General features: G+C 38.3%; 1 protein-coding gene across 1 annotated transcript in view; it reads right to left on the reverse strand.

The window, feature by feature from the left end:
• Window positions 1-6,430: 6,430 nt before the first annotated feature.
• LOC135209350 (uncharacterized) overlaps window positions 6,431-12,079 on the reverse strand; it is a 14,838-nt gene continuing 9,189 nt past the window's right edge. The window contains 5 exon segments of the mRNA XM_064242049.1: window positions 6,431-8,094; window positions 9,079-9,265; window positions 10,054-10,227; window positions 10,230-10,453; window positions 11,491-11,646. Of these exon segments, the coding sequence (XP_064098119.1) occupies window positions 7,226-8,094; window positions 9,079-9,265; window positions 10,054-10,227; window positions 10,230-10,453; window positions 11,491-11,646 (1,610 nt within the window). The 3' untranslated portion in view covers window positions 6,431-7,225.

Raw genomic sequence — 12,079 nt, forward strand, 5'->3', positions numbered from 1 at the left:
ATAAGGACAGATTAATGTGCTATTTCTGTGGACTAGCCAAGCCATGGATGAGGTGATATGCCAGAAATGCATCTTAAGTAAAGTGTCGGGGAGAAATACTTTATAGTATATAACAGCAAAATGTTTCCATTAGGAAACATTTACCTAGTTATATATATATATATATATATATATATATATATTATTATATATATATATATATACATATATATATATATATATATATATATATATATATATATATATATATATATATATATATATATATATATATATATATGAACATTTGTAATCACTGACTGATTTGTCTACGATTCTTACGTCACAGAGAGTCTGATAGTAGTCACAGCTTTTTCATTGTTATTTTCTGTAGTTCTCGAAAAGTATTTCTAATACTTGCAGAGTTTTTTTTAGGCACAAAAATAACTACATAAGGGCTCATAAGTAATTTCATTGCTATGAGAATCTATCGAAAATTCTTACAGATTCTGCATAGTTTAAGTATGTAGTTTTCTGAGTGTGTGTGTGTGTGTGTGTGAGAGAGAGAGAGAGAGAGAGAGAGAGAGAGAGAGAGAGAGAGAGAGAGAGAGAGAGAGACAGAGAGGTTTACCAGAAGGTGCTCTGAGTCTTAGCCCGAATAGTTTGTTGTCTTCTATGTATAATATTCACGAATCTGAAAGTTTGCTGAGAGTAAACTGAATCTGAGAATATTTTAGGTTATTTTATATATATTATTAAAGAACACTAATTGCTTGGAGAAACCAAACAGGAGATTGCCACGGAGTCTAGATACACTGAAGGGATTTCCTAGTTCTGTGCCCTTTGAAGAAATGCACGAGGAATGAATAAAACTCTTTTTGAATGAATATTTTTTTTATTAATGTTATACTTCAATATACTTGTTCCCTGAATAAAAATATACATCTACAAAATGACGTCATGTTTCACTTTAAAAAAATTCTCATTGCTCCTTAGAACTAAGATTCAAAACGTTGGTTGATATTTATTTGAGAGAGGCAAATCCAAGTATACATTTTGGCGTTGATATCAAAACTTCATGTCCTTTGTACAGTATTACGTAATTAATGCCCTCATTTGTATTTGTATAGCAGCTCGCCTAACTATCATCCCACTTAGAAGGAATAGTATAGCTTCTAGGAATACGATAAAATTATCATTCCCTCATCCACACTTGAGAGTCATTACCATTTCAGAATTATCCTTCTTGTGGATTCCATACCACATTTTTATTGTATTGGTGAGACACGGAGAATACCACTCATGTCACCCCTGCAATTTATCATATAGGCCCTGGTACAAATGGCAATCCTACTGCCTTTATGTCGCCCAAGATCTACTCTAAATTTCAGTGATTCTGGAAAAAGAAGAACTATTCCAATGCCTCTTTCGATGAACAAGAGTGGAACCTCCCGAGGAGTAATCATGACTTCTTGTCAGAAAACTCTGTGTTAGCCCAGTTCTCAAAGGTGTCGATGTTTGACAGGATACGCCTCGCTAGGTACTCGGCCTCATCGTGCGGACTCCTTGCCATGAACGACAGTCGATCATAGGATGAGTGTCCCCCGGAGCCGTATCCCCCTCCTCCTCCCTTGTGATCGTAGCCTTTGAATGGGGCGCCGTAGTGGTGGTAAAGGTGTAAGATCAGGAGGAACAATGGTATGAGACCGAGAAGGAGAAGAGCTGGGTTTTTGGAGATGGCGTCTGCAAGGTCTGTCAGGAAAGTTGTTATGGCCTTGGTTATGTTTTCGACGAGGTTTTGAAAGGCTGTGTTCAACTCTGTTGTAAGTCTGGTGGTAGCAAGCGAGCCCGCCCTTGTTGGATATAGCACTTCCGGACTGACGGCTGTGGTGCCTTGGTGTTGGTACCCCTGAGCGTATAATTGATTTGCACCGTTTGTAGCAGCTGGGTCAGCAATGGTCAGGTCGACCAAACTCGGCGACTGAGACATGAAAGTGTCAGCTATATGCTGACTGTTAGTCCCATGGATGCTGTCGTACTCTTGCAAGATGCGAAGGGCGTTGATCAGCGACTGATAATCGCTGAACACGTTGGAGTTCAGGAAGAAATCGGCAGGCAACTTATGAATGAGGTCTTCAACAGACTGGGTTTTATGAGCTGATGACGAAGAGGCCTTCAGACCCTCGATCAGGTCCGGGATATTCTGGCGGTCTATCAGGGCTGAGCGATCAGGGAGGTTATCCAGAATGCTGGAAGCCAGTGGCGTCTTTCTTCTAGACTGGATCTCTCCTTGGAGCTGACCCAACCTGGAGGATGCTGCCTGTTTGTTGACCTCTTCCCTGGTGTTTGAAGGAGGCAGTGAAAGATCAGATGTGAACAGTGAAGAGTAGTGCTGGGCCGAGAGGGTTCCAGAGCTAGTAGAAGGCTGGAAAAATGATGGTCCATCGCTCGAAGACCTTTGCATAGCTGAGGGATATATATATAAGTGAATATTGAATGTCAGTGGAAAAATAACATAATTTAAAAGGTTGTGATGAATATGGAATATGCGAGATACTGGCAGTTTTGGTTATGATGAAATAATTAAAAGTATAGGGTTTTATGACGTCATATATCCTTAATTACTTCATTAAGTATATATATATGATCCTAATGAAGCATTTAAGGATATATAACATCTTGAAATCGTACATTATCAATTATTACTTTTCATGTTACACATTCAGAGGACAAAATTATTGCTTTCTAAAAATACTCTTTGAGAGAGAGAGAGAGAGAGAGAGAGAGAGAGCAGAGACGAGGAGAGAGAGAGAGAGAGAGAGAGAGAGAAAAAAACGGATATTTACATACCTTCAAATATGATGTTAAGAAGCTGATGCCGTGAGTAACTATGTACAGGCGTGAAATATTCAGTACTTAAAAATCAGTTATTGGGCTTTATTTCAGTTAGTCTATGTACATAATTTGTTAGAAATTAGGCTAGTTAAAAAAAAAATCATATATTGCATAGGAAGCCATGAAAGTACCCTAACAAGAAGAAAATTTTCATATGAAAAAAGATTCAGTTATATTTAGGTGATCGAATGGAAAGCAAACGTATCTATACTCTTTTTTTTTTTTTTTTTTTTTTTTTTCAATCTGTCCATCCGCCTGTGTTTTTGTATGGTAACACTGCGTCCACCCGGCTTAGATAGTTACGCTTTGTGTAAGTTTTAGGTAAATAAAAGGATATCTGGGTGTACATTTGCAACTGAAAAGTGTTTTAATAATTTACTGTATATGAATTACACCGTTAATATTCGAAATAGGATATTATTATAATCGTTGAATGTAAGCTGATTGTAACTGTCTAAAGCCCGAGACGCAGTGTTACCATTCAAAAACACCACAGGCAGATGGACAGATGAAAAAAAAAACAGAGTATAGGCTCTGTCTACCGAGACATACATTTCACTGATTGAGTCTGACAAAATCATTATTCAAAGTTTTAAGACAAATAAATAAACAAATAAGTAAAATTATACATATAGATAAGTTAATTTTAAAGAATACTATCCCCAGGGTAAATAAAATCCCTCAGACAATACCGCTGCTTTATGCGGGACGGTATACTCGTATATACAAGATTTTCATAATTGTACATCTTAAGTTTGTGATTTATTGAGACAAGTGATGCCAACCCCTCTAACACTACGGCCCCTACAAGAGACGAAAAATTACCCTACATAACTGAAAATGACCCAACATTCTGCGGCTTTGATGACAAATAAATCTTTAGATTATGTTTATATGCAATATCATAAATATTATTAAGCATATTGATCTAAACCTACCTTGTTACTATTACCCTACACTAAACAATTGCCCCGCTGTCTAAGATTGTGCCCATAACACCCTACGCGTAGGGCAATTACTTTACAGTTGGCAACACTGATTTAGACCCATTACTAGCAATGTCTATGAGTTTGAATATTCTGTGTATAATTCTTATCAGGCAATATATAACTATACTCTGTTTTTTTTATCTGTCCATCCGCCTGTGGTGTTTTTGTATGGTAACACTGCGTCCCGGGCTTTAGATAGTTACACTGTGTAAGTTTTAGGTAAATAAAAGGATATCTGGGTGTACATTTGCAACTGAAAAGTGTTTTAATAATTTACTGTATATGAATTACACCGTTAATATTCGAAATAGGATATTATTATAATCGTTGAATGTAAGCTGAATGTAACTATCTAAAGCCCGAGACGCAGTGTTACCATACAAAAACACCACAGGCGGATGTTTACATTATCTGAACTGGTGCAGCTCTCCACCACACGGAGGGCATGAAAGTTGAGGTTATCAAAGCTTATAAACGGTGAGACTCAGGTTTTTTGAGCTGTTGGAAAATTTTTATAAAACTTTGAGTATTTCCCTAATGAAACACAAGTTACTAGAAGTACAGAAAGACCTTGGATTTTCATTATCTGAACTGGTGCAGCTCTCCACCACACGGTGGGCATGCAAACTAAGGTTATCAAAGGATATAAAGGTGAGACTCTCACATTTATGTCTCAATTTTGCCATTGTAGTTTACATAAAAATCTCTAGAAGTCAGTAGTTAAGCGGTTATTGTTTCTTTACGTTAAATAATATTGTCTTGTGCAGGCCTTACAACTTGAAATAGACTATGAATCAGAAGGGATTTAGGATTTGCCTACGTCCAGCAGGTTACCCTAAAATGGACTAGAATGCAGGAAATCGCATTTAAGAATTTCAAAATTTTCAAGGGGGGGACCCCTAGACCACCCTCATGGATAAGCCCCAGATGTTCACAAAGTCTGGCTCCGTCCCTGGTCTCACATTGCTGGTCCGTTTAACTGGCTAATTTATTGGTTTATTGTTAAAATGATTAGCGTGAATAATTTAGTTTTCGATCAAGCCGCGTCAGGTTTTCTCTTGATGCTTTGGGACTGCCAGACGCACGTAAAGCTCTTCAAAACAGTTATTATTATTATTATTATTATTATTATTATTATTATTATTATTATTATTATTATTATTATTATTATTATTATTATTATTATTATTATTATTATTATTATTATTATTATTATTATTATTATTATTATTATTATTATTAGAGCGCACGAGGTACAGTGAACTAAGGAGAAAGCTCGATAAATATTTTTTAAATTTATTTTTTCCTACTTTCCTGCATCTTGCACGACCGTTATTCCCAAAATCGCGTTTTCCTCCCTTCGTTCTGGAATTTGGGGTTGATCCACATCTGGTAAAACCTTGGAAATCGACTTTCCTTATAGTATTTTGGTTGCTTATAACAATTTACTGTTAATTTTTTGGCGGTCGACTGTAACTAAACTGTAATTAATCTCGGAACTGATAGGTTGTATGTTGGTGATAAGTGTTATAGGGGAGCTTTTGCGGTAAAAAGTGGTTTCATTCACCGGGGATCGGGGGTGGGGGGTTGCGGCGAAGCCCTCCGATTGCGGAAAGAGTCCCATAGAGTTATTATCGGACTGCATTTTACAAAGCTCGAGTCGTTAAAACAGCATAGTTTACTATGAATAAGAAATTTTCTATAGTTTGTAGTATACTCGTACTTTCATAGAAAACGACTCCTCATGTTTGATAGCTAACTATGATAAAGAGTACTTATAGCCTATGTCCATCTGTAGTTAGTAGACATGACGAGCGCGATACCTCTTGGAATGAGAAAATAACCTACAAATAACTGACGAATGAATATGAAATTGGCAGCGTTCTGATAAAATATAAGTTTACATCCTTTGAGGAGGGGGAAAGTTTAAAAACGAAGTGTAGAGCTTTGTCAAATTTTGCTTTAGATTCGCGCGTTATTAAGACAATTTTGACTTTCGTTTCAGGACAAAAATGATGTAAAAGTCTAGATTTTTCGAGGAAATATAGTTAAAAATATTTGGCTTTGGGCAATTTTACCAAAATTAACCAAATTTAGGGGTTGGATTTCTTTAATTTTGGAATCTGTTGTTTGAAATCTTAGTATGCTAAACCATAAACTACCTATTGAGTTACTTAGCTTTATTATGTAGCATCACTGTTATCAGTGTAACAATTTGTCACTCTCACCAGACTCCTACGATCAGGACCTTCCAGTAGTGGTTATATTGTCTTACAAAATCCTTCATATTATGTAGCAGTCATCATCGGTCACCTGTCCAATCGCTGAACAAACCCAGCGTTGCTAACTTTGCAGACTGAGAGAATGAGAGCTCTTGGTAATCGTAGGCGGTCACCATATATATATATATATATATATATATATATATGTATATAGATATATATCATATATATATATATAATATATATATATATATATACATAAAATATATACATATATATATATATATATATATATATATATATATATATATATATATAGAGAGAGAGAGAGAGAGAGAGAGAGAGAGAGAGAGAGAGAGAGAGAGAGTTTGAAAGAATAAAACAGAGTTACTCAAGGTATACATTGTACTGGAGGTTACAATTAAAGATAAATAGTTCGAAATTGACAAGGGACGTCCACGTTTTCATTTAACTCCGTCGTCGACCCCAAGATAAGACTAGAAAATAAACTGGGCTTTTAATGGGATTCTCAAATCACACTTTTTTTATATACTTACTGAGAATGCCTCTTCTTTGCCTGCCGAAACGTTTGCTAAGATTAAAATGACTTATATTTATACATCTACTGTCAGGTTATCATCAACTTCAGAGTCAATTAGTTGTACCTACTTTTCATATTCACTTTCAGAAGGCAGTGTTCTGCTTTTTTAACTTCTGAATCACTCATCCTGTCTGTTTCAAGTTGTGGGAATAAATATTATTAAAGAGAACTAAGTCCATTAACATACTTGTTTTGCTCGTTATGAGCAGTTTTGCTTATCCAGATCACAACTAACAAACGGAGGAAAAAAAAGATAGAATTGTTTTCCACAGAAATATGACTTTTGCTGGGCAAAGTTAAATAGAATCCTGGATGCTGTAATTATGGCAACTTTAAACGTACTCTTTTCTGTTATAACCACTTTGGAAGGAAGTTAGTGTCTAACTCACTACCGACTTCAGTAGCTAAGCCAGTTTCTGAAATCGTGTCTTAATCTGTTACTTTAATTGCAACGAGTGATCTGGTCAAACTCACTGACGAACTGAACGAAGTCTCAGCACCAGCAACTAAAATGTGTCCTTTTTTTTTGAAACTCCAGATCAGGAAACAGCGCCAGATCTGTCTGCGTAGTAATCCTCCTCAGACATAAAGAGTCTCTCGTACTCGTCGATGTCCTTCAGGATTTTGCGAGCGAGTTGCTCCGCTATGACGCTCCTGGAGTAATTAGGAGGCTGGTAGAAGACCCTCCTGTGGCCGTAGCCGCCACCACCGTAGCCACCACCGCCGTGGAATTTATTGAAGAGGAACGGCAGGAGGAGGAGGGGAAGCAACAGGAGCAAGGCTACTGCCGGATTTGCATTGATGGCCGCTTGCAGGTCGGTGATGAGTTGTGTAATGGCGTCGGCGATGTTGTTGATAAAGTTGGTGAGGGCCGTTGTGAGCTCAGTGGTGATCCTGGTGTTCTGGAAGGTGGCTGGAACGACGTCCAGTCTGTTACCGGTCGTGTTGAGCGGGAGGAAGGCGCTTGAGAGGGTTTCCGGTTGCTGGATTTCCTGGAAATCAAAACTGTTGACCATCACTACGTCAGGTGGTAGGCCATCTCGCGTCCCATTCAGGATAGTGCTGGTCAGGGCTTCGTAGTCAGAGAAGGGACTTGGGTCTCCCAGAATGACAGATGGACCAGGGTTTTCGTCGGGTGCGGGCCTGGTCGGGCTGCCAAGTCGAATTCTGTTGGCCAGGACTGCTTGGAGGAGGGCCAAACGAACGTCGTTTTGGTCGTCTTGGCTTCCAAATTCAGGCCGAGGCTGGTGCTCCATGTTGGACAATTTGGGAGGTGCCAAAGCCTCCAAGGGGCTGGATGCTGGTTGGGGGGGAGATAGGGTGAGAAATCCTTCAACAAAATATACTTTACGTCTTGCCTTTTGAGACGGGTGATATAAGGATATGTTAACTCTAAACTGATTTGCATCTCTGAGTATCTAAAGTGAACACTGGAACCCAAAGTAAATTTGAATATACGCACAATCAACATACTTATAGACAACTGAAAACTTAGGAAAAAAATATTTTCAGTATATCAAAAGGAAAAGTAGTACATCAGGATTACTAATGTGACAGAAGATTGTATTAGTAAAAGGAATTGAACTTTGGAGGAGGAGGATTTGGCGAGCCAAATTCACTTTAGATTCAATCAAGATCAAATCAATCTACCTTTTTAAAGTTAGTTTATTTACAAAAGGCTACACGACAGAATTAGTGGTTAGAAGCGTCGTCAGTTACTAAAAGATTACTTTATAACTTATTCCAAGGATTATCTTACTCCTGTATTTAAACAGGAAACCTTGATATTATTTACATTTTTCACAGTAACTACTTCTAAGGTTTGTTTTTAAAAAAGAATAACCTCTCCTTGGGTGTGAAACGGAATTATATATACATGTTAATAAACATAAGTTGAATTTGCAACTCGTAAAAGCTTATGTATAACTTACTTTCATTAGTGGATTGTGTCTGAATACCATATATATATATGATATATATATAATATATATATATTATATATATTAAATATTATATATATATGTGAATAATCTAGGCTTAATAAAAGTAGTTTTAAGGTTATTCTGCAGTTTTGTTGAAGTCCTTTTCCCGTTGTTACCTCTGCCCCTGCCAGACTTTCCAGTCCCATTATCAATTTTCTTAATTTATTTTTTTGAACCTGTATGGAGCTCATGGCTGACCATAACAATATATATGTGTGTGCGTGTGTGTGTTTATTAATGATCAACTTAAGCCGACGGTTACTGCAATGGCATCTCCTTTACAATTACAAAGCCAGCAACCATCTCAACCAGACACTCAAGCAGGCAGTAAGCAAAATAAAGCTTCGTCTTCAAACCTCGATCCTAACTCCGCATTCTAAACCAAATATTTCAAGTGTTAATAGAAAAACCGTGAATCATTTTTGAGTCCCACCTTGTTGTTGCTGTTGCTTGCTGTTGTTGTTGTTGTTGTTGTTGGGCTGAGGGGGGAGACTGACCCGGGAAACCAGGAGGGAGGAGATTCACGTGTCCCTGCGTCTGGAATTGGTGGAGAAGAAGGGCCGCTTCTTCGACGCCGATGGTCTGGATGTCTGCCGACTGAAACGGTGATAAAAAAAAAGGTTGTCAATCATAAACCATACGAATGATAATCACAAACTACATGGTCCTGTATTATACAACAAAATAACCGACGCTATTGAATGATGAAGTTACTGGTAGACTACCAGTAAAATAAAAGATAATACAGAACTAAAACTATTAATGCAAGGGCGAGGAAGATGGCTGAAAGTTCTGTCGTATCGTTGTCAGTAGTACCCTTGTGGTGGGTCCTGCTAGCGACGATTGTTTGGCCGATCTGTCTTAGTGGGTCCTGGTACAACCGTTCTCTTTTAACCTATTGCTTTATTTCAGAATCATTTCTGTAGATATAGCTTAGAAAAGGACGTTGATCTGTCTTGTCGTCTGCCTCACGGCATGAAAAAAAGTTAAGTGTATCTTAGTTTAACCAGACCACTGAGCTGATTAACAGCTCTCCTATAGGGCTGGCCCGAAGGATTAGATATTTTTTACATGGGTAGAAACCAACTGGTTACTCAGCGACGGGACCTACAGCTTATTGTGAGATCCGAACCACATGGAGAAATTAGTTTCTTGCACCAGAAATAAATTCCTCTGGTTCTACGTTGGCACGGTATGAAAAATATTGGTGTAATTCACTATTCATGTTACGGGTCGATGGTATAAGCTGATTTGTCTGTTGGGAATATATTACTGTAAAATACGTGATAGCTACCATCAGGCTATTACCGTAATAAAATTGCTATTGCTATTAATGACAGTAGTAATAATCAAGCAACGACATCTTTTGATTAAGATAGACTCACATCGGAAGAAACCTCTCCAGTTCTGCTCGCGAAGCGAATTCCAGCTCCGGAATCACTTGGCTCGACGAGATCCGCCAGAGGCTCATCCAATCCCTCCGAGGTAGCAGTCACACCCCCGCCCTCGCCTTCGTCAGGAGGAAAACCACCTGACGAAGGTGACCCGAAGGCCTCGCTGACGTTCCTGGACGGACGCCGTTCTCCAGACCCGCGTCACCTGCCGCGGGGCGCCTCAGCATCTGAAGGAGGTTCAGGAGATACTTCCGGTGCATCTTGATGTCCTCGGGCGAAGGGCGGGCGCCCTTGCTGCCGTTCGTGAGGCTGGTGTAGTAGTGGTTCAGGGTTTCGATGGCTTTCAGGTGGTGTTGCTGGAGGGCTGGGAATGAGGCGTCCGGCTGGATTTCTGGAATTGAAATTAGACCACAGGGCTTTACTTTCCGACATGATCACTTAGGAGGCACATAATTATTCATTGATTAACATCACACACTGTATATTCATATGTGATTATCAATAATATTTCTATTAATTACCCTTGTAAAATTACTGTGATTAAGATGTTAGGACACTGTAGAAGGCACATAATTATTCATTGATTAACATCACTGTATATCCATGTGTCATCATCAATACTATTTATATTTGTTACCCCTGTAAACATTACTGTAATTAAGACATTAGGGCACTGTAGAAGGCACATAAGTATCTTATTAACATTACTGTATAAACATGTGCCATTATCAATAATATTTATATTAATTACCCTTGTAAAATTACTGTGATTAAGATGTTAGGACACTGTAGAAGGTACATAATTATTCATTGATTAACATCACTGTATATCCATGTGTCATTTTCATTAATATTTCTATTAATTACCCTTGTAAATTTACTGTAATTAAGACACTGAAGATATGGTAATTTCTTTATCTAGGTGCTAGAGATGTTCTGGAGATTATAAACTATCCTAGCGCTGAGAAAAAATTATTATTTTTTCAGTTTATATATTTTTGCTTTTATGGCAGCAAGGACACTAAGAGATAGGTGGCGCTTTGGTACTTTCGTTTGTCTATCAACTTTCAATTATTTTGACAGTTTCGAAGACCCGTCTTCGGAAAATCTCGAGAATAATAAGGAAAACAATATGGGTAATAAGAACATTACTAAAATGGAATGAGAAATTATCATAATAATAATAATAATAATTAAATAATACTAAAATCCGAGTGGATCTTGTTTGTCCGCCCCGGTAGACAGTAGGGGAGACATCCACCCTCTTCTTGCAAACCTGTTTGTCCGTCCAGGGTGGGGGCGGGGTAGGTATAGAGGTTTGGGAGGTTAGGCGTCCGCCCCAGGAGTATGGTAGGGGATCGGGAGGGTAGGGGAGACAGCAGCTCCGAGTTCCAGTACGCGCTAACAAGCTCGCTATAATAACTATACCTGCGCTTCGTCTTCTCCTGATGTTGCCAATCTGAGAAGACAGACTTGAGGCTAAGAGCGGAATCACTCCTGCTAACCTCGAGATGGCTCCGCCAATTCCTCCGCCGTCGCTGAGGGTCGGCGGTGACCTCTGAGGGGCCAGGTCACCAGCGGTCTCTGTTGAATGACGAAAGAAGAGGTCAGATTTTGTTCTGTAATACAATGCCATACTCACACCACACACATACACACACGCGCGTCACGAGGCCTTAAGATAGAACTCTTTTTTAGAAGCTTAGATTCTCTCTAATGTAATGGAATTCCACAAGAGATAATTTTATCACTAAAATTACTTGGCTAGTTATTCCCGGCCAAATCTCAAGTAGTTTGCCTTGTTGGTCACGCTTTCTGATCTAAATTGGCCCAGAAATGTTTTGTGACGAAAGTATAAATAAAATTATTTAGTTTTTTTTGTCATATTTGAATTCTATTTGCTTTACTGTCCACCCATATTGATATGTTTTGAATCCAATTGTAATTTATACTTATTAACCTGAGAAGCTCTCCGGAGTCTGCAATAATATATTTATTTTCCACAGTTAAACCATTT

The sequence above is a fragment of the Macrobrachium nipponense genome, chromosome 37, assembly GCF_015104395.2.
Source record: "Macrobrachium nipponense isolate FS-2020 chromosome 37, ASM1510439v2, whole genome shotgun sequence".
In the NCBI taxonomy this organism is placed as follows: Eukaryota; Metazoa; Arthropoda; class Malacostraca; order Decapoda; family Palaemonidae; genus Macrobrachium; species Macrobrachium nipponense.